Source organism: Sus scrofa, chromosome 4 (assembly GCF_054392235.1).
Source record: "Sus scrofa isolate SSC_HxYL_T2T_F1_AM1 chromosome 4, Sscrofa_HxYL_maternal_Yorkshire_Landrace_v2.0, whole genome shotgun sequence".
In the NCBI taxonomy this organism is placed as follows: domain Eukaryota; kingdom Metazoa; phylum Chordata; class Mammalia; order Artiodactyla; family Suidae; genus Sus; species Sus scrofa.
In genome coordinates, this window is record NC_139386.1 from 92,311,053 (window position 1) to 92,337,353 (window position 26,301).

General features: G+C 37.9%; 1 protein-coding gene across 4 annotated transcripts in view; it reads right to left on the bottom strand.

Annotated features, from left to right (window-relative positions):
- Window positions 1-335: 335 nt before the first annotated feature.
- The window catches only part of UAP1 (UDP-N-acetylglucosamine pyrophosphorylase 1), a 33,790-nt gene continuing 7,824 nt past the window's right edge, over window positions 336-26,301 (bottom strand). For 2 of the 4 annotated variants that reach the window (XM_001928643.7, XM_021089502.2), the window contains 8 exons: window positions 19,665-19,869; window positions 17,039-17,214; window positions 15,346-15,518; window positions 10,291-10,484; window positions 8,791-8,931; window positions 7,791-7,979; window positions 2,095-2,161; window positions 336-907 (listed from right to left, as the gene is read on the bottom strand). In XM_001928643.7, coding sequence (XP_001928678.3) covers window positions 815-907; window positions 2,095-2,161; window positions 7,791-7,979; window positions 8,791-8,931; window positions 10,291-10,484; window positions 15,346-15,518; window positions 17,039-17,214; window positions 19,665-19,869 — 1,238 coding nt within the window. In that variant the 3' untranslated portion in view covers window positions 336-814. Of the gene's footprint in view, window positions 908-2,094; window positions 2,162-6,630; window positions 6,682-7,790; window positions 7,980-8,790; window positions 8,932-10,290; window positions 10,485-15,345; window positions 15,519-17,038; window positions 17,215-19,664; window positions 19,870-26,301 lie in introns of all 4 variants that reach the window. The other 2 variants (XM_005663152.4, XM_005663149.4) reach the window with 2 other exon arrangements.

The window sequence follows — 26,301 nt, forward strand, 5'->3', positions numbered from 1 at the left end:
TTGAAAGTTTGGAGGTCGACCTGTGCATTCTAGGATGAGTAGAAATATTCCTGGTCTCTATTCACTGTCAGTACCACCATACCACCCTCTCAGTTATGACAACAAAACATGTCTCTAGACATTGCCAAATGTCCCTTGGAGGAGGGCAAAACCATGATGGCCACTATTATAAAGTAATAGAAGGATAAAGTCCAAAGGTAGATATTCATTTAAAAACTGGAAGATTGCAGAGTTACAGAAGTATCGGTTTGGCTTTCTGCATTATCTCAAAGTCTCTCAAAGTTTCTTATTCTCCCAATGGAATAACTTCTTCAAGGCACAAATGACACTCCAGAGACAAGAGGAAAAGTTTATTTAACTGTCCAATTATTTTCTTAAAAAAATTTAATTTTTGATAAAATAAAACAAATTTTTAGTACCATAGAAACCTTTCAACATGTACAATGACATATTATTACTATGTACAACTTCAAAAACAAATGCTTCCGGCTTCAAGTAAAGTGATGGTGAACATCTAGCAATACTTAAGCTGTAGGAAATTTCCTAGATGGTCGATGTTTTCCTTGGGTTGGAAAAAAAAATTATACAATTGAAAAATATAAATAAGACCTTCAATCAGCTGAGAATCATGAAAACACCTTCTGAAGTTCAGTCATCTGGATCTTGGGGAATATGTAGTAGTTACAAGAGTTCAATAACCAAAATGAAAGCCTGTGGATATTCAAATGAGTATTCCAGGAGAGGTCCTGTAGGTTCACAGTTGGTCTATCAAAAATAAAAGCTATTCTTATTGTGGTGGAACTTGTTATCTGGCTCATATACCATTCTTCACCAGCTCATGGACTCCATTCTCATCAATGATTAAAGGTGCATGGAATTCTTTATCTGCCACATAACTTTCTAGTCCCTAAAAGAAGGGGTGAAGTGAAACACAGTTAGAAAATTGGTGGATGCCAGTCATGGAATGCTGGACTTGGTGGCTATAACAATGATATAAAGCACGAATGCAGTAAGTTGGGCTGAGATAGAGAATTTAAAAGTCACTAAAAAGTCTACCTAGTATACTTTTTTTTGGCCACACCTGTGGCATGCATAAGTTCCCAGGCCAGGGGTCAAACCTGCCCCACAACAATAACCAGAGCCATAGATAGCAATGACAACGCCAGATCCTTAACCCACTAGGCCATCGGTAAACTCCTATTTAGTATACTTCTTAAACTGGGCTTAATGACCTATTTATGGAAGCATAAAACAAACAACAAAAAGGGGGAAAATCATTCTGATTATAAGGTAATTTTCGAAGTTAAGATGATAGTCATTCTTCCCACGATCATCGCCCAAAAGAGATAATATTCTAAGTAAGGTGGCTGCTTCTGAGGGTAGAACTAAGCAATCTGATAAGGATCTCCAGAAAAAAATATTATGTATTAGAATAAAGGGATCCCCTGCATCCCCCGGTCTTAATAGTGAAAGTACTCAGCATCTGAACAAAAGAGACTCATTAAAAGGAAAAGCTACATGGCACTAAAAAGAGCCAGATGATTTACCTAAAAAAAACAAGGCTTATTTTTTAAAAGCCTGTGCATTTCAATGTATAGTTAAAATGGACTAAACATTAAACATTCTGCTCATGGCAACGATGAGACAGACACAAAGCCTATTCTCAAAGAAAATTCTCAAAGAGAAGGATTCTCATTCCCAGGATGAGCTCCTTGGGGGGAGGGCCATCAGAAAATGTTGTATTTCTTTTTTTTTTTTTTTAGCACTGCACTTGCAGCATATGGAAATTTCCAGGCTAGGGGTCAAATCAGAGTTGCAGCTGCTGGCCTACACCACAGCCACAGCAATGCCAGATCTGAGCCACATTTGTGACCTACACCACAGCTCACAGCAATGCTGGATCCTTAACCCACTGAGCAAGGCCAGGGATTGAACCCTCATCCTCATGGACAACAGTCGGATTTGTTTCCACTGAGCCACAACAGGAACTCCCAGAAAATGCTGTATCTTCTTTAAGGACAACTCTACTTCAACATAAAACAATATCACAATCCTGCTTTTAAAAGAATAGGGAAAAGAGCAAAGCAAACTTACTTCTCCAGCATAGGAGATAAGAGGAGAGATTTCACATTGGATTGGTACATCATTGGCATCCTTCAAGCTAAGAAAAAAATCAGACATGTTAAAGATTCTGCTTCCCATGTTACTTGCCTGAGTGACAATACAGACCATAACTTTTTTCTGAAAAGCCTGCAGATTCCAAAATTCCCCTAAACAAATACGACAGAACATATCCTCATGATCACTAAACTCCCTGAGAATTAACACAAAATCATAATGGTGCAAGAAGACACTATTTGGGGTATGTACCAGTAATTACCAGTAGCTCTTCAAGATACTTCGCCAACACTGATACACTTACCCCCGATGTACATGTAATTTTTTATCATTTGCAAAGTTTAATTTGATAAAGAAGAGACTATTCATTGAGTATATGCTATGTTCCAGGCCCACTGCTAGACACTTTGAATCCTTTGCATTTCATTTTAGTCTTTACTATAACCTTGCACACTGATAAATATGCTAAAGCTGTACTCTCCGGTACAGTGGCCACTAGCCATGTATGGTTATTTAAACTTAGATTAAAAATAAAAGTTAATTAAAATTTAAAAATTCAGAGGCTCAGTCATAATAACCACATTTCAGGTGTTCGGTAGCCACGAACGGCTAATGACTACCAAATCGGATAGCACAGATAGAGAACATTTTCTTCACTGCAGAAAATTCTACTGGACTAAAAGGTCAGTTATTTCCCAGCACATGTTCTTCGGTACAGCTCAAATCTCCTAGATTAGTCGAGCTGATTTATTCAATGCTTCAAGGTGCTTCTCTTGTTACTTGACTGAAGGAAGTCCCTTTTTTGAGAGCTAAGGCAGAAGGCACTTAAGTGAAGGCAAGGCTGAAGTCACCACGTGCTTCCTCGATGTCACGTTCTAACATTTACAGCCACTTGGCATTCTCAGTTTCTAAATTATGTAACACAAAAGTCAATAAACAGTGCTTTTGATATGTTTGAAGTCACTAGCCTCTAGGCTTTTCATCATTTCAAGCACAATTCTCCAAAGAAGACATACAGATGGCCAGAAGATACATGAAAAGATGCTCAACATCACTAATTATTAGAGAATTGCAAATCAAAACTGCTATGAGGTGCCACCCTACACCAGCGAGAATGGCCATCATCAAAAAGTCTACAAACAATAAATGCTGGAGAGGGTGTGGAGAAAAGGGAATCCTCTTACACTGTTGGTGGGAATGTAAATTGATTAAACCACTATGGAAAATAGTATGGAGGTTCCTCAAAAAACTAAAAATAGAACTACCATATGATCTAGCAATCCCATTCCCAGGCATCATCTGGAGAAAACCATAATTTGAAAAGATATATGCACCCCAATGTTCACTGCAGCCCTATTTACAATAGCAGAGACATGGAAGAAACCTAAATGTCCATCAGCAGAGGAATGGATAAAGAGATATGGTATGTATATACAATGAAATATTACTCAGCTATGAAAAAGAATGAAGTAATGTCATTTGGACCTGGATGGACCTAGAGTTTATCATATTAAGTGGAGTTAGTCAGACAGCAAGAGACAAACATCACTTACATGCAGAATCTAAGAAAAGGATACACATGAACCTATTTGCAGAACAGAAACAGACTCACAGACTTTGAAAACAAACTTATACGGTTCCCAAAAGGGACAGGTGATGGAGGAAGGGATGGCTCAGGGTTTTGGGACTGGCATATGCACAGTGAGGTTTATGGAATGACTGGCCAACAGGGACCTGCTATATATAGCACAGGGAACTCTACCCAATATTCTGTGATAACCTATATGGGAAAAGAATCTGAAAGAGAATGGATGTGTGTACATGGATAGCTGAATCACTCTGTTGCACAGTAAAAATTATCACAACATTGTAAATCAACTAAACTTCAATAAAATTTTAAAAAATAAAAAAATAAAAATTTCAAAATTTTAAGAAAAAGAATTTTACCAATAAGATACATGGCACACAGAAATCTAGTCTTTCATAGCCTCAACCTTAGCTCTCCTTTGTTTTACCAAACATGTAGTCTGAAGCTTTGGTGGAGTCAATGAAATCAGAGGGTTTCTGAGGTGACCCACACCCACTCTTTCTCTAAACAGAACCATTTAGCCAGGCTTCAAGGCACTCTATGCCATCCTCCAACTCACTGGTCCTGCTACTTCTCACTCAAACCAGGCGAGTCACACGCACTTTTGATTATTCCAAGTCATTCTCAACTACGGTCCCTTTAACTATCCAAATCACATCCAAGATTCAACTCAAGCCTCAACCTTCCTTTGATGACTGCATTTCATAGTGATTGCCTTCATTCATTTATTCGTACAAAAAAATAAATTAGACGTGTGATAAGTATAATGATTATTTACACCACACATTTAACAAACACATACTGCCTGATTACTTAACTTTTATGTACATGCATCTTGAGTCTTCTAGTAGGCTGTAAGAAATGACTCATTTCTCTTGTGTAAATTACCTCAGCATCTGGGATACTAACAGTACTTACAGGTCTGTGTGTGGGCCTACAGGTGTTTATTGGCTGAATGAATGAATAAATGAACTATAAGGGTAGATAAATGACAGACTAGTTCAGGTAAAAGACAAATTAAAAGACAGAGCACATATCTCTCCAGCCAGAGTTGTAGACTCCATCAAAAAGAGCTTAAGAGATCTGGTCCAGACCCTCTGGAGCAGCCTGGAGTCATATAAAACCAAATGGGAAAACTGAGGACACATTCCATTGGTAAGATGTCTAGAACCCAGTCCCACCTGAACCTCTAAAGGATTTGATGTGACAGGACCAGAAGATTTTTTAAACCTAAGAAAGACATAGCTGACCTGAATATAACTTCCCTCCTAATACCACAAAGATACACCCAAGAAACAGAAAGTTGGGTGCTTGAGAGGAGGAAAGACAGACGCTTCCATCAACAAATATAAAATCTCAGAAGATAGGCAAATCAGCCCAAAATGGTGCCATCCCCCAATTCTTTAGTCAAGCACCCTTTTAGTAGTTAATACTGTTGTGTAGGTATAAAGGTGAAAAATGAAAATACTGTCATTTTGTCAAAATTCAGCATCTTGGTTCCATTCTTTCAGAATAATTCCAAGCTGTTTCTTCTTTTACAATAAATATCTCCTTTTCATCTCTAATTTTGTAATAAACTTTTTTTTCTGTTCTCTAAGGTCATTCTTTAATGCTGAGAATCTCAACAGAACTTATATCTAAGTCCATGATCTCATCTGGGGCCAAACTTTGATTTCAGTTTAATTATTCTACAAATCATGGCTAAAATGAAATAAATGGGATAAGGGGAGTGTGAAATAAAAGAATCTAAACAACAACTAAATAATGTTTAAAACTTTTGTATCCTAACTGAGACAGCTGGATGTTGTTTTCAATTGTATAATTAAGAAACTATTTCATTTTTACAGGTTGAAATATGTGGTTCAATGAGAAATTCAAAGTCAAAAATATATTTTTTAAATTGTATACACAGCTTGCTTCCACATATTAAAAACAATGGATGGGACAGAAAATGATGACAGGCTCTGCATCCCAGCTGCCTGGATGAGGGGCAAAAGTCACCAGGGCTCCTATAAGAGACTGGCCAGCTCTGGGAATCGACCTCCCTGTCTCCAGGGCCACATCCCAGGAATACGGACACCACAGGAACGTATGTCCACAGTTCAAAGATGAGTGACTCAGGCAGGAAAAAACAGACAGATGAAACTGACATCACGGCTACTTCTCTTTCTGTGATAACTCCCAGCTCCAGATCCTTGGCTCTGTAAACATTTTTCCAAATTATCTTAAAAACTTAAAATTCAAGCTACATCTAACAACTCTTAAAGTGTAACAAGAATATCAAGCTGTCCCTTTAGCTATAAAGAAAATGGCGTTTTCAAACCCAAACAAGAGTGGATACACGTTACTTCTAGCTAGAAATTATCTACCACTGAGACAAAAGATTTTAGAAGCAGGATAATAACCAACTAAAATCAACAGAGACCAAAAATGGAGCTATTACTAAGAGAAAAGATCAGAAGAACAGTTTCTCCATATTCAGAGCCATCAAATATGTCAGGAGAAGGTGGCCTTTATACCGAGAGCACATATCCAGTTCAATAAGACACATCTGCAGAATTCTTTTTAGCGAGCTTATGCTTAGGCTAAAAAAGGTAAGCTGGAATCCAAATTTGCTCTCCCTGACCTGTAACCTGCTTTAGATTTTATCTTTTCCTTTTAAACTTGTCACTATGGGTTCAAATACCTATGGTCAGATTCTTTGGTCAAGCATGCTTCCCCATTTCCAGCATGCACTGAGATTCTGAGTTAGTGTCATCCAGACAGATAACTGCCACCAAGCAGCACACCCCACCAAAGCGTCAACCATCCACCCCTGCCCCCAAGACCACCAAAAGGCAGAGAGCACTAAACTACAATGGCTGTTAGTATGGAGGGAAGCACAGCCCCACCACCATGCACTGCAGGCAGGCTGGTATATTTACTTGTGATTGACATCAGCTGTGATGGTCTCTGACTTTCCATTGGTAGCACTGCTATGTAGGAATAAATAAGCATTAATGGGGATGGAAACAAACCAAACAATAAAAGTGAAGTGGAACTGCAAAATATACTTGACTACAAAGCATGGATTTATGGTAAATTATAAACTTGGCAAAGGAGACCTGTGGGGGTAAAAAACAACAACGACAACAACAAAAAAAAAAAAAAAAAAAAAACCCTCAGTGGTCAAAGATGAAGCATGAGGACAATCTGACATGCCATGGAGCAAGCTTGTTGACAAGACAGAGCCTGAAGGTGGCCTTGAACTGGGAGACAGTCTACCACTCCTCCTTCTTATAAAAACACAGTTATGGACAAGTAAGTTCCAATGCCCAATATTCTAGCATTTACCAAGGCATTCTAGTGCTTTTGTGCATGCGGACAGCCATTTTATTCTTTAAGAATATAAATTATATGGGAGAATATTTTTTATGAAAGTACAGAAACATTTTATGAAAGTACAGTACAATGAATGTCTTATCATAAAGTATAAGATTGAGCTTAAAAGAGCTTTATCTCAGATTTGAATAGCTCTAAGGATCTTTTTTTTTCTTTTAATTCTAAAATCCCCCAAACATTTCCACAGTTCAAAAAATATAAGTAGCATGCACATCCATTCCTGGCAGCTCTCTCAGCAGTCTGGAAGAGCCACAGTGAACTGAAGTAAGCCTATGTCTTGTAAGCATCCTGTGGGTAGAAGGTCTTTGTTGGGGGGTGGTTAGGGCCTCGCATATAGTACTGAAGTGAGACCACAGATACACGGGCAGCAGCAGCCAATCCTGTGGTACGGTGGACACTGATGGGTTTAACCGTGTGGTACACCAAAAGAATCACCTTCTGACTTTACTCAGTAGGAGTCGGCTCATTGACACAGCGGCGAGGCATCCAAAAAAACCAAGAGCTTTAGAAGATTCCTCTTTAAGGGGAAGTAAGGCTTTTCTTTGTAAAGGGCAAAGTCTTCATTACGTCACATCAGGAACTGCCCACATCAACCTTTTGCTTTTTTAAAAGTTCTAGGAATACATCAGAGATAGAAGAGAAAGAAGTCCAAGAGGAGGAGCCCAGGAGGCAACCACACAACAGAGAAATGATAGTGACCTACCGGGGAATTGCTGGGAGGCGAGAGCCATTTTCATCTATGAAGTGGCCGCCGGCGTTGAGGACCCAGCAATGGTGGAGGGACATCAAAGCATGCCTTGCAGTAGTAGGGTTGTCTTTCCCATTCTGACTGTCTGCATTCTTCAGTGGGGAAAATTCATCTTCCCGTAATACTTCATACACCACAAACTTCCTAGAGTGGAATCATACAAACACTGTTTTATTATGAAACAAAACTGCATACATAGCTTCTGGCCTTGCTCTACACAGTTAAGCCCTTGGTCTTCAATATTAGGTTCTCTTAATCCAATTTCAAGTGAATGCTGAAAGAAATGATGTTTATTCCTGGATGAAATAAAGTGAAAGTTCTCTTCCCCATGCAAAATAAAAAATCACTTCCACCCCTAGCAATAAAATACTTCATCTTAAGTCAGAAAGATTAGAAACCCTAATGCAGAAAGATCTTATGAGTATCTACTCTGGGAGGAAAAAAAAAAAAAAAAAAAAACAGGCAAAAAGAATGATTCAGAAATGTATATGGGAAGATGAATCTTTTGCCTTTTCATATTGGCCAAATTATGAGACACAAATCTCAGCATCAGTGTGATCTTTAATAGAGGGCTACATAAGCTAAACAGTGTTCACTGAAACACTGACTCATAGGTCAGTAAGACATCCTAAACACAAATGGGCTCATTCTCCATCTCAACGGTTTTGGTCTCTCAGTCAAAATAAATGACTTTAACAATTTTTCAGGAGAGACAGATAATAAACTAATTGAAATTAAAAAAAAAAATACTCACAGGCAACTCAAACCATATTCTTGGATTGGTGGTTTCATACTAGAGAATGACAATGAATCTAGACTATATACTCACCATCGAAATGCCATACCTGACATATAAGCTGTCAACTGTTTTCTGAAAACAGTGTCCTGCCTAGGAGAGTAAAAGGCAACATTTTAAGATATATACTTAATCTTACTGATGCTATTTGAAACATACTTTGCAAACTGGAAGATGTCAAAGACAAATTTTTCCATCTTTATTCCATTTGGTTTGTCTGGCTTAATTAACTGCCCCAAGGAATCCACATATGGAATTTTCTTTTGGGCTACATGGTGCTGCAACTGAGGTTCATAAATGCTAAATAGGAAAAAAAAAAAGACATAATCACTTTCCAAATTTAAAATGAATGTCAGAGAATCTGATAATCACACTCAGAAGCAAATGTATCAACAACAAATACTAAGATTTTCAAACAGAAGAGCATTATTACATTTCAGTTCACATTTAAATATTAAATGAATAGATATTCCTATTCATTTACCTAAATTTTTAAAAAATCAAATAATAATCTCCACAATAAAAAAATGTATACACACACACAGCTCACACCGACTCTGCCATAATTTCCATGTCTTTTATAAAATGTTCCACTATTAGCCCCAACTTTCCCAACAGAGATCCCTTCAAGTGCTGGATGGAAAGATGAGTATTTATAGTTACTACGGATGAATTAATAACACAGCTACAAAAAGCATAGTGGAATGGGAAATATTTTGGAACTGGAGTTGAAATTCTGAAGTAAAGCTGATAACTTTTTAAAAAGCAGTCATCTTGAATATTTTTTACAATCAAATGAAGAATCAGATACTGAGAATATCCTTCATTTAAAAATCTGGTGAGATAAAATAGCTCTTATCTTATCCTTAGTTGGCACTACTATGCTGATTTCCATCCTTGTCTCAAGTTCTTTTTTCCTCACTATCTAATGCACTAGTTCCTAAATGCTAGTCTGAGAACCAGTTAAATTAAATTATGTGGGCAGCTTTTTAAAAACACAGATGTTGGGCATTCCCGTTGTGGCTCAGTAGAAATGAATCTGACATGTATCCATGAGGATGGGGATTCAATCCCTGGCCTCAGTGAGTTGGGGATCCAGTGTTGCCATGAGCTGTGGTGTAGGTCGCAGACATGGCTTGGATCTGGCATTGCTGTGGCCGGCAGCTGCAGCTTCAATTCAACCCCTAGCCTGGGAACCTCCATATGCTGTGGGTGTGGCCCTAAAAAGACTAAATAAATAAATAAATCAAAACACAAATGTCTGCATCTACCTCCAGAAATTCCAACTCAGTAGATGTAGGGTAGACATTTGTAATTTTTAATGTTGCCAGTTGTGGTAAAGAGGGGGTGTTTCCTTTCTCATTCTTTGCTTCCCCACAACCTAGGACAGCTGGAGGGAGGTAAGGGAGAGAAGAAAAAGGAAAACTGCTTTGGACTCTAGTTAATGCACTGGGGAGATGGGGCTGCTACAAATTTGCACCCGATGATATATCTTACTAAAAGCAACTGCAATATCAGGTAAACTTCCACTTGATAAAGGTGATCCTCAGAAAGATGAATTATGTAAGAATGGACTTGAAGTTTCTTCCTATTTCTCATGAGACTTAGCTTCTGATGAATAATAAATAAACATTTGAAAAGCCCCCATCCTGCCCATACTTGACAACGTCTCTCAGAAATGGTACGGTGAAGAAATGGTTGGCAATGTTCCCTGCGTTGAACAGCAGTCGTCCATCAGAGCTTCGTTTTTGAGCTGTTGCCAGAGAAATCTCACTGTATTCTACCACTTGATAGACTCCATCCACGCGGCAAACCACTCCAACTGGTTCTGTAGGATTCGTCTTCTCCACCACCTGACCACCAAAGAGAGACAACAGTAATGAAAGAAATTTAATCAAGTGCTCCCTTGGAGATCTGTCATTTTTCTAAGACCACATTTACAACTTTGCTTAAAGTATTAAGTCAAGAGGAACCTTTAACTTTAGATAATCATCTACCCATCTTTGTATCTGACAGACTCCTTTTCAATGGGAAAGAGGTAAATTATCTCCCTCCTATTTATCATCTAACTAAACCATAGAGATTCCATCATACACACAGGGCCCAGAAGAAAGCACACGAAACTGGGAATAACTAAATGAGGAGTCTACCTCCCCCCAAATATATTTTATTTTTTAATTTATCCTTAACCACACTCAATTACTTTGAGAATAAATGAAATGAAATTTCCCTGAGATTCACAAGACAAAAGGAGTCTTTCTGCCTCCATTTTATATTGCCCAAGTCATTACTTCATTTGAAAATGATGTTTCTTTCATTTTCATTCATGAATACAACAAATTCCTTGTTTTTCAGGGACTTGGCTAGGAGGTAGGGAGCTTAGAATAGGCAAGTCATGGGATTCTCACTCCTACTTCAAGCAGAGAAGCCCACACATATTTATCTGTTTTGCAAACTAGATTTTGTTTGAAAAAATCTGAAAACCAGTGATTGGATGATATATCAGTGACTCCAGGCTGTTCAGGGAGCTGAGAGAAGAGCATGTAATCAAAATCAGAAGGAAAACAGAAGAGCATGTAATTTTTTTAAAAAACCTCACAGGTGATTTTGACACCCCTCCCCCACCCTAATCATATACCACCAACCTAAACTAAGTGTTTAGAATAAAATAATGAAAGAACTGTATGCAATGCACTCATAAAAATCAAGCCTCAGATGATATGAATATCCAGCAGAAGAATCAATTAAAAGATTCACAGATGTTTTTGCTGTGTTTGATTAATAATTTAGCGTGCCTCAGAGTATTTTGAAAAATCTGTCCCCATTTTGAAGTCTATCCAAAGTATACATAGAATTATATCAATAAAGTTGAAACTTTTCTGCAGCAATTGATTCCTTAAAATAAATACAGCAGGAGCAGTCCCTTCCAAACAACTAAAGCCACTGTTGAGCACTACGTTTACACAGCAATTAGAGATATAGGTACTGTGTGTAGCTCAGTGAGGCTGGGCTACTGGATACGCAGGCCTGCTGTGTAGTTTCACTGTTTGCCACCCTGAAAGGAGTACAGTATTCAGTGAAAAGAAACTTTTCTACCACGGAAATGGATTAAACTGGGGGGAAGCATACAGCAAAATTGATTTAAACCAATCATGAGCCTATTTGCAATTCTAGTCTATCGAGCCATCACCACCTCTCACTTTGTATACTCCACAGTGGGTATCTTAGTAGACAGGGAAGCTGGAATAGAGATGTATTTTCCATTCACTTCTATATACCCCTATTCCTGACTAGCCATGGAAAATGAAAAGAAGCAAATACACATTTTACTTCCCAAGTGTTAATCTGCCAGTGAAAGGTTTACTTTTATAACAACCATGAACCTCCAAATACTATAAAAGTCTAGATTACAAAAGAAAGCATTTGGAAAGTGCATAAAGTTGAAGGTCAGTTTATATTATACAGAAAAGATATTCAGTTTAAAATTATGAAGCTTCTTAATTTCCTACAACTTAAATCTTGAAAAGCTGAGTTGAAAATAACAGTCCAGGCCCAAAGTTGCTGCAGCTACTTTACAAAATGATCTTTAACAACCACTCCTACTTTTCCAGCTGTGTACTTTTGTAAGCCACTCCACTAAGTCTTTTCTCAAGGCACTCCATAAAACATACTTAATTCGCCAAAACAGAAGCCTACTAAAAAAGTACTGCAAAGAATTCTACTACCACACTAAGAATAACTCCTTGATTTAAGTGATTTAAAAAATATATATTTAATATCTTGATTTTTAAATTACAAGGGTGGGAGGGCAGATTACATAAATGGTTTCTAACATTTATAAAAGTTTTTAACATATACCAGTCTTGTCATATTTTGGTTCCATCTGAACATTTATTTATTCACTGAGTAAACTACTACATTATACGCCAGACACAATACTAAACAGGATTTGTCTTAGAGGAAATCCTGAGACAGAATTTGTCCTAGAGAAGCCAGGGGTCGTGGAGAAGAGAGGATGGTTACATTTACAGCCCTGTATGATTTTTAGCATGCTCATAAAAGTTAGCACACCAATTCAAAGTTTTCTTGAGCTGCCAAGCAAAAACACAATTGAAGAGTTTGGTTTTATAATGTGATATAATACTAGAACTAAGAATTGGTTCTTAATTAATCCTAGAACTAACACTTAGTTAATACTAGAACTAAGAATAGGTTCTTAGTTAATTGGTTCTTAGTTAGTCCTCTGCTAATGTGATAAAGGACCTGGAGCCTGGAACTTAATGAGTCCTGGAACTCAGGGTGCTCATTCCTGAGATCAAAGAGGTTGACCAGGTAATCTCTGAGGCCCCTTCCAGGTTCAACATTCTCTAATCATTTAGAATTTAAACTGATTCTTAAACTCAGCAGTAAAATTTAAGTTTCTGTTTTAGAAAGAAGAGTGACACCAAGTGGAACAAAGCAGAAATACACAGTTTTGATTTGTTTTTTAAAGCTCAATAGTTACATAATTACAATCCAATGCACTTGTATCTATTACAATTTAGCAGGTATTTATTTACAATACAGCACAGACACTCCCAGTACTGAAGCAGGTGGAGGTATTCAATCAATGAACTAAACCAACCACTTACTTTCAGAGCCAGGAGGAGTCTTATTAGGTTTGCCAGCCTGATCTCTCAAAACTTGTGCTTGTAAATTTAAGACTTCGGCTTCGATGACTTTGCATTAGATTTGTAGATTAATTTTGGGAGAAATGACATCTTTATAATAGAAAGTCGCCAATCAGGAATATGATATGTCTCTTACAGCAGCTCTTCTCCTTAAATTCATATATTTAAAACTTATATGTAGTTTAATTTGTTTTTGTCAGAAGTCTATATGGTTTTGACTTTTGGCAGAAAGTGTCAATATTACACAATTATTGTTTCTTCTAACATCTTTATGGTTTTTACTTTGTAATCCATTTGAAATTGATTCTGGTATAAGCTCTGAAGAAGACATCTTACTTTATTTTAGCCAGTTATCCCATTCATTTTCCCCCAATGATTTGAAATGCCATTTAAAAAATGTACATTTTAAAAAAGTACATTCTTACATACATATGGTTTTGTTTCTTTCTTTTCTTTTCTTTTTTTTTTTTTTTTTTAGCGATGCAACTACAACATACGGAAGTTCCTGGGTGAGGGGTCGAATCAGAGTTGTAGCTGCCAGCCTTCGCCACAGCCACAGCAACGCAGGATCCAAGCAACGTCTGCAACCTAGACAAAAACTCACAGCAATGCTGGATCCCAAACTTACTGAGCGAGGCCAGGGATGGAACCCACAGCCTAATAATTCCTAGTCAACCTCATAATTACTAGTCGGATTCATTTCCACTGAGCCACAAGGGGAGCTACTGTGTGGCTTTGTTTCTGACTGATTTGCTTCATTAATCTGTCATTACATTCTGGTTTCAGCACTACACTCCTAGCTACTTTTTATCTATCATCTATTTTAATACCTGATAGACTGCTTCCTTCTTTATCATCATCTTTTTTCAACATTTTCCTGGCCATCTTTACATGTTTATTCTAAACTTTATAATCATTTTGTTAAATGTGCCCAAAACAGTTTCATTGGGACTTTGTGATCAGGACTGTGTTATACTTCAATTCAGTGCGAACTGATACTTTTAAAGATTTCTAGAAAAATAATATTTATATTAATATTTATAAATCTTCCCAGGTGTTATTAAGGCCTATCATGTCATAAAAGCAAGTCTCTTACATTATCATATATGCAACTAAAAAAAAATGTTAAAAAGATCTATACCAAGGACACCCTCGTTACACTCATTATGTGGCATGACAAACCTCCTTCTGTCTCAATATCAGCATGTTTATGGTCATTTAAGAAGTTATTTTATTTCCTTAATTGCCCTTACCCTCAATCTGCAAATTTCTACCTTATTCACAAGACTATCGTGAGTTACCTTGTCAAAGGCCTTGTTGAAGTCCAAATCTGCTATTTCTATCACATATGCTTTATCTACTACTCCAAAAACTTAGGAAGAAACTGGGTTACTCTTATCAAATACAACTTGATATGAGTAAATCCAACACCTTGATATTAATAAATCCATCCCAGGCCTAGTGCCGACCATTTACTTTCCCAGGTACCTACAAATCATCTTCACATATTTTAAACTCTTACCTGTGATGGATTAATCAGAAAGAATCAAATGTCGCCAATTTAAGAAAAAAACTGGATGTGGGATAGTTTAGCTACCTTATTTTTTTTTTTCTCATTTTACTGGAGTATAGTTACTTTAGAAAATGAATGGTTCTGGGGAATTCCCGTTGTGGTGCAGCAGAAAGGAATCCAACTGGTATCCATGAGGATGCATGTCTGATCCCTGGTCCTGCTCATGGTGCTCATGGGTCAGGGATCCAGCGTTGCTGTGAGCTGTGGTGTAAGCTGCAGACATGGCTCAGATCCCTCATTGCTGTGGCTATGGCATGGGCTGGTAGCTGTAGCTCCAATTCAACCTCTAGCCTGGGAACTTCCATATGCTGAGGGTGCAGCCCTGAAAAAGCAAAAAAAGAAAAAGAATATGAATGGTTCTAAAATATGGAAATCACCCTAATGACCTAATGAATCTAGTTGACTCCTGGAATGTATATACTGACAGAAAAAAACCATTTAAAGCCTTACTATAGTTGAGAAAGGCCTTACCTTTGCTCCACAGTCTGCTCCTTTCTGAATGCAAAACCCAATGAACCGTGGGTCTGCCACTTTTACTAATATGTTGTCAACACAATAGACATGAATGCTCCAAATGCCTCTCTGCTCCATATCCTCCACAATATTCTGGGCTGCAAGAGCCCGATAAAGACCACCATTCCCATCTGGGAAATAAAATAGCCTGTTAGTAGCACCAAAACTCAGTATGCAGGTAACCCAAAGACAGTTTAAATTTCTAAACTGGATGAAGATCTTTGAAAACCAGTTTTACATGACAGGTCCAAGAAAACTGAATATGCATAAGGAAGGATTCAGGTGTCAAAAAGTTATACTTCATGACTTTGCAGGTAATTTAGCATAAGTATCCAGAGAATAACATTATTAACGTAGGACTAGGCAACTCCAAAGAACATACTTTTCTTTTTAACTCAGCCCTTTTAACAATTTGACCTATAATATATTGTGAAGCATAAAATTTCTTTATCAGGCAATGATTATTTCATAACATTTCAAGTTTTAACATTTGTATGATTCAAGTTAGCTCTGTATTTACAGCCCCAACACTGACAATTTCACCCATCTCAAAACTAAAAATACGTGAGCATTTATGCCAAATAATTTGTTAAGAAATCAGATTAATATGAAAGTCTATGATGATTTGAACTAACTTTCCTCATCTATTTTGAGTGCTTAGATAATATGAGACTTGCCTTTATTTTATTTATCTGTTTTTTTGTTTGTTTATTTTGCTTTTTAGGGCCGCATCCACGGCACTTCAAGGTTCCCAGGCTAGGGACTGAATTGGAGCTAGAGCTGCCAGCCTACGCCACAGTAATGCAGGATCCGAGCCATGTCTGCAACTTACACTATAGCTCACAGCAACACCGGATCCTTAACCCATGGAATTAAGTTGGAGGAAAAATGATTTGGATGAAATAAACACCTACATCTACAGAGCACTACTGTAAACTATTTTTTATTTCCCTTCAGCATTTCCTCCAAGTAGAGATTCACATAAATACGACTTTGTCAACATATTTACTTTTATAGATGGGCTCATACTAAGGGTCACTGCATGTGTCTACACAAGCAATATAGTACCCAATCTTAGGGGTGCCATTAACAAACCACAATGTGCATGCAGTAATTGTGTAAAGTAGTGGCCCTAATCATCGTGTGCACACAGTTCTGTATTTCTCATTCTCTTACTTAACCTACTGAGATTATTTCTCTTTGTCATTTAATATCTCCAGTTATTTTAATACTGTTCAAGAATTAATGCTACAGATAAACTAAAATCTAGACTCTTATTTACTAAACAGTAGATGGTTTCCAATATTTCACTCCAATAAATAATGTAGCATGAATACTGTATATAAAATACTAGGTAAAGAGAATAAATATTCAGAATGCTGCTCAAATGGCTCTCAAGGGCAGACATCCACGAAAAGTATAAAAGCATATCTATTTCACCCATGGGCATCTCCATTTTTTAATATCACTGCCAAATTGAAGAGAAATTAAAATATTAATTTTTAACATCCAAACCACCATTTCCACTAAAACAGAAACTCAAAATGTAATGAGTTACATATTGTAAATTGACCATACTTCAAAAAAAAAAAATTTAATGAGTTATGTTACTACCATTTCAAATCACCATTAAATAAACACGGTTACAAACCTGGAGCCATAGAAACCTTGTTCTTCTCTTCCAAAATAATTTTCCCATCAAAACTCATAGCAGGCAGCATTCCCTGCTGAAAAAAGATGACATTCTCTTTTTTTAAACCAAAGTACTTGTGCTTTGTGAAGAATTCCTTTGTAGAGTCCATTGTTCTGCCACTGGTCATTATATACCTTGCAAGAGAAAAGTAGATATTCTAAGTAATAGTGCTATGTGAATTAGGGCAAAATAAAGTCTTGCCTATTTCCTAAGCTAAAGAAAATCTGAGAGGAGTTTCCGTTGTGGCACAGCAGAAACAAATCCAACTAGGAACCATGAGATTGCGGGTCCGATCCCTGGCCTTGCTCAGTGGGTTAAGGATCCGGCATTGCCATGAGCTGTGGTGTAGGTCACAGATGCAGCTCAGATCTGGCTTCGCTATAGCTGTGGCATAGGCCAGTGGCTACAGCTCCGATTAGACCCCCTAGCCTGGGAACTTCCATATGCTATGGGTGCAGCCCTAAAAAGACAAAAAAGAAAGAAAGAAAGAAAATCTGAGAGCATTGTTTCTTATTAACTCCCTTCATCCAATTCCTGGATAAGGTAACATTAGCTGCTATCCAAGGGGGATTTCTGCCAGTAACTTCATCAATCCTTATGTATAAAATAAATCTGTAGCAATATTAAAATATATCTCCTGCAACAGAGAGCCTGTAATTGTTCAATAAAACATTTTAGAACTCTGTGAAAAGCGTATTCTAATTTAAAAGCTCCTATTCTACTAAACAGAAGGAAAGGGTAAATGCAATACAGTCTAATTATCTCATGGTTCTTTATACTAAAATTTTGAAATGAAACCTGGGCTCTGTTCACTCTTTATTTAGAATCATAAAAGTAGAATTATACTCTGTGGTCACAAAAATTCAACCCATAACAGTGTAGTAAAAGAGAAAAAAAAATTTATCTAAAACCACAATTAGTGACTGCAATAGCTTTTGCCCTTACTAAAATGTAAACTACATATAAGGAGGGATTTTTGACTGTTTCAGTTAGCGATATAGTCCCAGTATCTAAAAGTAGGCATTCAATATCTGTCAAATGAGGAAATGAAGAAAATTACATAATTTTCCAGCATAGTCAACATCTGCCCAATTAACAAATTATCCTGGGTATTATGAACTCTGGCACAAAAACTTTGGGTATTGTGATTTAGATAACAAAAGTAGTGGCTAAATTGTTCCACATAAGAAAAGCACATAAATTCTGAGTTGTGAGAAGAAAGAGAGAGAAGAAAATCCAACATAATGGTGGGGGGCCAGGGCTGAAAGTAAAATGTTGGCCACTTAGAACACAGATGTCTTCAAAAATCCCCAAGGGAATCAAGATGAGAGGGGGAAATAGTTCACAGCTGGCCAATATCCTGGTTAAGAGCTAGAAACACGGAGGAAATCACAAAAAGCCTATGTTTTAAATGCATCAGAGAGCTACAAAGGCAACAGGGACTAAAACTAAAATTCAAGACTGGGTGAGTCTTTCAAAGGAGAGCTAAGAATATGCAGCTGGTCTTTCCCTGTAGGTATCTGCTGATCTGGGGTAAAGGCTAGAGCTAGGGAATTTGAGCTTGGACCAGGCAGAAGGACAGAGAAACCAGCAGAACTTTTGTTGGTCACCTGGGGCTAAAATAACAAGACTAGGGACTTGAGGGAATCCAGCACACAGCTGGTTTCCCTCTCAAAACAACTTCCCAAGCTGCTCTGAGAAAGAGATTAAAGGACTAAATCAAAACCTTCTAAAAAACAGACCAGAACTTCCCGTAATCTCTTGGCATTTAGCAAACAAACGCTGGCCAAGATGAGCCCTGAGGACTCGGCACACTAGCAGAGACCAAGCTTAGTCCAGAGCAGAGAAATCAGTGGGGCGGGAGAAGGCAGTTTCAGGAGGACCAGATAACCCGATACTTGAGGATATGAGTTTCTAGAGTAAAAGAACCCACTGAGTGCCCAGAGTAATAACTGAAAATAGATCCATACTGGAGTTCCCTTGTGGTGCAGCAGGTTAAGGCTCTGGCATTGTCATTGCAGCAGCTCAGGTCGCTGCTGTGGCGCAGGTTCAATCCCTGGCCCAGAAACTTCCCCAGGCAGCAGGTGTAGCCAAAAAAGAAAAAAGAAAATAGATCCATACCACGTCAACATGAAACTTGATGCTAAAGCTAAGAGGCCCCAAATGCTTTCAGAGCAAGAGTTGAAAAGAAAAAAAAAAAAAAAGATTGGGAATCCCAATGGCAGTGGACTTCTCAAAAGCAATGCTGAAACAATAAAGCAATGCCTTCAAATTTCAGAAAAAACTGATTTTCAATCAGAAATTCTATACATAGATAAACTTCCAAACAGCATGAAGTTTCTAGACTGAGTTCTCAAAGGTTCTCAGGTAGGGAATGAGAGTTGGAGGTGAGTATATATGGCTCACTAAGGCTATAGTGATCATCATCTAGCTATAATACATATTACTTTAACATGGATAGTAAATTATAGCTCCCAAGAAAATCAGTAGTAACAGGAAATTCTGCCTATGAATAAAGTAAATACACATTTGAATACTATAAACCAATAGTTCAGACCCTCTCCCATAAAGGGATCTATCTTACCATGGAATGATACATTTGTTGCCATGATATTTTTCAGCTAACTGCTGAAGCTTCAGGATACGCTCTGCTTGAATCTGAAAAAGCGTCTTATGGGATGGCAAACCAACATCATACATCCCCTTGGGATAGGCAACACCAAGTCTTGTCCCCTGCCCACCGGCGAGAAGAAGAACTGCCACTTTGTTCTGCGAAATCTGGAAAAGTCCTAAAAAAGAAAACACCTGTATCATAAAACCTTTGTAATTCAACCCTTTAGGACTACAAATACGAACATAGCTGCAAAGAGTTACCCTATGTACAAAAGGCATAAAGAACAAGGATACATGGATGAGTATCTTGCTAATAAAAACATTTTGTTAAAAGTTAAATTTATAAAACTCAACCAAACCATAAATAATATAAATAATATACTTTAATGAATTAATAATTTTTATTCTGATAAGGTTGGAAGGCAAAGACCAGGAAATGTTACAAATGTTTTACCAATACTTGACAATTTACTTGACAACTTAGATAGGGCAAGTCAAGAAAAAGAGGATGAAAGAAGATCCCTAGGCTTCAGGATGAATGATGCCACCATTATATTACCTCCAGCCTATAAATCAATTGATACAATTAATCAATGAACATGCAAACATACTAGACAAGCTACCTACCATCCAGTAAACGTAAAGAAAAGAAACCCTGAGTTGGGAAAGTAGTGCAGGACAATGGTTACATAAGCCAGGCTCTTAAATCAAGACACCTGGGTTTGAAACACAACTGAATGAGTTCAGGGGATTTGCCTGCAAAAGGGTATTAGGAGACTTTGTGGTATGATGGAAATATTTTATATCTTGATGGGGTGACAGTTACATGAGTGTATAAATTATTAGAAACTCAAAACTAGTACATTTTAAAAAATCTTTTGGCTGCACCCACAGCATACAGAAGTTCTGGGGCCAGGGATCGAACCCACACCACAGTAGCAACCTGAGCCACAGCAGTGACAACGCCAGATCCTTAACCCGCTGTGCCACCTGGGACTTCCAAAGCTAGTACATTTATTGTATGTACTATAAATGTATAGTACATACTAGTATATATTGTATGTAATTATACTTCAATAAAACTGATCATGATGCCTTCTTTTTTAAACAGGCCATCTGGAGTTCCTGTCGTGGCGTGGTGGTTAACGAATCCGACTAGGAACCATGAGGTTGCGGGTTCGGTCCCTGCCCTTGCTCAGTGGGTTACCAATCCAGCGTTGCCGTGAGCTGTGGTGTAGGTCTCAGACGTGGCTCGGATCCTGTGTTGCTGTGGCTCTGGCGTAGGCCAGTGGCTACAGCTCCGATTTGACCCCTAGCCTGGGAACCTCCATATGCTGCGTGAGCGGCCCAAGAAATAGCAAAAGGACAAATAAATAAATAAATAAATAGGCCATCTACTGCAGCTCATAAGGACGTGAAACTTAATGGGTTTTTTTGAAACTATAAATGAAACTATAAATGTTATTAAAAGACAGACGTTCTCAGTTTGGATGAAAAAAAGAGCAAAAGCAAAATTTTGCCATATACCATTTCTAAGAGCTACTTCTTCACTCTAAGGTGGACAGTTTCAACACCAGAAGGCAGAGAAGCTTCTGGGGAGAGGCATCACAGGGACTGGGTCTCTGGGAAGCTAGAAAAGCTGTAAGAGGTCAGATGAGATAAAGCAACAGTTGGTGGATCTTGTCCTATTTTCCAAATTTCATACTTTCATTAAAATTCTCAGAATTTCTATGAACAAGGCAGGCCACTATCCACAATTGTAGGCCAAGCCAGAGGAGACAGTGGTGGCCAGTATCAATTATTATCTTTGTTGCTGTTTTTTATATCTTTAGGTATGTGGTGTTTGCCTAATTTACCAACTGTGTGCTTTATGTGTTTTTGATATAATAGGCTTTCCCTAAAGCTAATACGCTCATATGTCATGAACTTAGAGAAATATTCTTGGAGTTCCCCTGGGACACAATAGGATTGGTGGCATCTCTGAAATGCCAGGATGCAGGTTTGATCCCTGGCCCAGCACAATGGGTTAAAGGATCTGGCATTGCCACAGCTGCAGCATAGATTGCAACTGCAGCTCAGAGCTGATCCCTAGCCTGGGAATGCCATATGCCATGGTGCAGCCAAAAAAGAAAAAAAACACATGTATATTCTTATTTATTTTGGCTGCACCCATAGCATGTGGAAGTTACCAGGCCAAGGATCAGACTCATGCCACAGCAGCAACCCAAGCTGCTGCAGTGACAACACCAGGTCCTTAACCTGCTGAGCCACAAGGAAACTCCAAGAAATATTCTTAAGACTATTAAGAACTGTCTCAGTCCCGAATCTACAATCTATCTTCATTACAGTAAATAAGTGTAGCCAAGGACATTATGCAGGAACTTTTTAACTTTTTCAATCAAAATAATTTAAGAGAGTTCCCACTGTGGCTCAGGGATAATGAACCCAACTAGTATCCATGAGGACATGGGTTTGATCCCTGGCCTTGCACAGTGGGTTAAAGGATTCCACATTGCCATGAACTAAGGTGTAGGTCACAGATGCAGCACGGAACCCGTGTTGCTGTGGCTAGTGTAGGCCAGCAGCTGTAGCTCCAATGTGACCCCTAGCCAAGGAACTTCCATATGCTGTAGTCTGGCCCTAAAAAGCAATAATAACAATAATAATAATAATAATTTAAAAGCATGTTACATATTTCCATAATTTTCATTTTTGATAGGAAGCTGAGACTTAGCTACCTGACCATTCATTTCCTTTCTTCCTTGCCTATAGCTAGATGGTCCTTGTTATTTTCTCTGCTGCATTTCACTGTACCTCAACAGAGTTTGAAAATATGATATCAGGGGTAATGGTAGACCCCAAAACAGTAACTATAATCCAAGAGATAGGTTTGATTTCCTCCACCGTAGAGCTAACAGGCTCAGAGGAGTTAAGGGTCTTGCCCAAGCTCACAGGGCTAATAAATGCGAATCAGGATGAGACCCTGACTCCAGGGCCTCTTCACCAGCACTACTCTGCCTCCAGCAGTCTCTTATCACACCCAAACATTTAGCAGATAACTCATGCAGCACTATAATTTTTAGGGGTGTAAACTTTGTTCCTATTTCCTTCTTGCCCTTCTTTCTCTTTTCCACTGAATTCATGAGAGGCTGTGCTGCCTTTCCCTTATCTATCTTACCCATCACCCTACATGGAAAAGCTGCTGAGCTGGGAAGAGCCCACATTCCCCAAAACTTGCCAAACACTGAATTTCTAAGAACATTCAAGCTCTGTGCTGCCCTGAAACAAGCCCCGCAACCACCATGTGATAGAGACTGGCTCAGATGAAGCAAACTGAAGGGAAGAGGGAACAACATAAAGCATTTTCGAAACTGTTTTACATTCAGTGTTTCCTTGAGTTATCTAAGAAACTACAGTTTCTAGGAAATAAATTTAATTCTGCTACCACTAACCCAAAAAGCATTATTTTAGAATACAGATTCATAATCCCTTATCTAAGCCCATGGGTCAGATAAGTTTCAAAATACAGAACTCTTCGAAATTTAGAAAAGGAATATAATACATATACAACATAGTTTACTCCAGCAGATCCGAGACAGTATCTTACAATCACAGTAAATGAGATTTAAAAAAAAAAAAAAAAAAAAAAAAAGTTTAACCAATAGTCTCATGTCTGTTCAGGTCAGGTTTTATACCATTTTAGAATGGCAGATACATAACTCCAGTCTCTTTCCCAAAAGTCCCAGGTAAATACTCTGGACAGAGAGATCTTTGTTCTTTTCTTCACAGACCACACATGTTTTAAGTAGTTTTACCATTTATGTGGCTCTGGTCATCCTTATTACTTTTACCTTTGGTCCAAAGGTAAGCGATTTCTCTCAGCTCTCGTACCTGTACAAGGTTAGGAGCCACACTCCCAGGGCTCCTGCTCATCTGGTGGCCTCCCAACACCAATCAGCACCTGCCCCCGGTGTTAACTCATTCTCAAAACATCACTGTACAACCTCTTGTCTTCCTTGGATCTGTTCCCCAAACTACAGCTTCGTTCCAGATTTCCCAATGTTTCCATTTTAAAGTTTTGCTAACCAGCAGCTCACGATGGCATTATTCTTTATTCAAATAAATGGCATGTGTTTGTTTCCTAAGTCCCTGGCTGACATATTTTCTCCAAGTCTTCTTTCCATCTATGGCCCTTGTAACCCATCCAATCACTATTTCTTAAAAGCAGCGTTAAGACCATGCTTGCCAGGTGTGCATTTCCAGATGGATCTACATTTACACCTCATCTCCAACTAGCCACAACTATAGTAATGAATTATAACACAATCTATAAATATTTGTGATAAAAAGGTGTCAGCATTAACTTCTTCCTGCTTATACATATGAGCAGACAGAGAACAACAAAAGAAAGCAGTCCCTAGAGTATCAAAACCAGCTGCAATTCAAGAACTAAATGCAGGAGTTCCTGTCGTGGCTCAGTGGTTAACGAATCCGACTAGGAACCAGGAGGTTGCGGGTTCGATCCCTGGCCTTGCTCAGTGGGTTAAGGATCTGGCGTTGCCGTGAGCTATGGTGTAGGTTGCAGACGTGGCTCAGATCCCGAGTTGCTGTGGCTCTGGTGTAGGCCAGCAGCTACAGCTCCGATTAGACCCCCCCTAGCCTGGAAATCTCCATATGCTGTGGAAGCAGCCCTAGAAAAGGAAAAAAGACAAAAAAAAAAAAAAAAAAAAAAAAAAAAAAAGAACTAAATGCAGTTGTTGTTAAGAATATCAAGTCATGTGTATGCCAGGTGAAGTATTCACCCACTTCCTCTGTGTCATTACAGTAAAACTGCAATGTTTATCAAAAGTGTGTAACACACAAATTAGTATCTGTCTTACAATGACAGATAAATCTCAAATTGTTATGTGTCATACATTTTATACAGGCAGCACTGCATCTATTTGAAAACTGTTAACTGATTATAAATGTACTTAACCTGAGTGACATTTAAGAAATAATGAACTTCCATCCTAAAACTTCTGCAGAAATATGCAAAACAAACAAACAAACAAACAAAAAAACAAAACCTGAGAAGTACATCACTACATCATCCTTTCCCTCTTTTCAATAGAGGACACAAGAATTAGTAGCATATCCACAGAGGTCAGAACCTGACACACACCAAACAATTTAAAAAATCGGCCAGATTGTGGTGTTTTCGTTTTCAGTTGTCTTTAGGTATTTTTTTTATTTCCTCTTTGATTACTTCAGTGATCCACTGGTTGTTTAGTAACATATTGTTTAGTCTCCAACAGTGTGTGATTGTTGCAGTTTTTTTCTTGTAATTGATTTCTAGTTTTACAGCCTTGTGGTCAGAAAAGATTCTTGATAGGATTTCAATTTTCTCTAAATTTACAGCCATAAAAAAGAATGAAATAATGTCATTTGCAGCAACATGGATGGACTTAGAGATTATCACACTAAAAAAGTCAAAGACAAACATGATTATCATTTATATGTGGAATCTAAAAAAGGGATATAAATGAACTCATTTGCAGAACATAAACACTCACAGACTTTGAAAACAAATTTATGGTTACCGATGGGGACAGGTTGGGGGGAGGGATAGATTGGGGGTTTGGGATTAGCATATGCACACTATGGTATATAGAATGATTGGCCAATGGGGACCTGCTGTATAGCACAGAGAACTCTACCCAATATTCTGTGATAACCTATAAGGGAAAAGAATGGATGTGTGTATACGTATAACTGAATCACTTTTTTGTACAGCAGAAATTATCACAATATTGTAAATAAACTATACCTCAATAAAACTTGATTTTTTTTCCCTAAAAATCAGCCAGAACAAGCTGTTTCCAGGACTGGGGTACATTTCTCTCCTTGGAGAGTAAGCATGTGGACCCAAAAGAGTCAGAGCACTTTTCCTGATAACATTTACAACAGAAAAAAGAGTTTACAGTGGCCTCTCATGGGTCAGCTGCTTCCTGGATAACATCCTGCTTGGACCAGTTCCTCTCATACATACACTTTGATTTGGGCATGTGCCTAAAACAAGGGGGATGGCATAGGTATTTGTAGAATATTGCCAAAACTTCCTATCAAATTGTCAGTACTCCTGGGCAAGAAGTGGAGTAAAAAAGCTATTCAACTGGTGGAAATAAAGGAAGACTCTCAGAAAGTTAGAGATAAAATTTTAAGTCCTTAATTTTGAATTTTATTTAACAGGTGAAAACTATTATTTTATAGATTAACTATTTCCCCAAAATGTTAAACACAAAAAGTAGACTAATGGGAAATCTCTGTTTGGAGTGGTTTTAGACACTGGGGGACTATTGCGAATTTCATTAGGTTTAGTTAACGGCAGTGTGATTAAGAAGAAAATGCTTACTGCTCTTTACGAAGACAAAAAAAAAAAAATCACATGATGTTGAGATTTGTCTTAAAATACCACAGCAGAGAAAAATAAAATGGACAGATGAAGCAAAATAACCAAAATCCTGATAATTATTGAATTAAGGTAATGCATATGTGGGAATTCATTACAGTTTTTTGTCTCCAAATATTTGTTTCCAAATATGCTTGAATTTTTCATAATAAAAAAT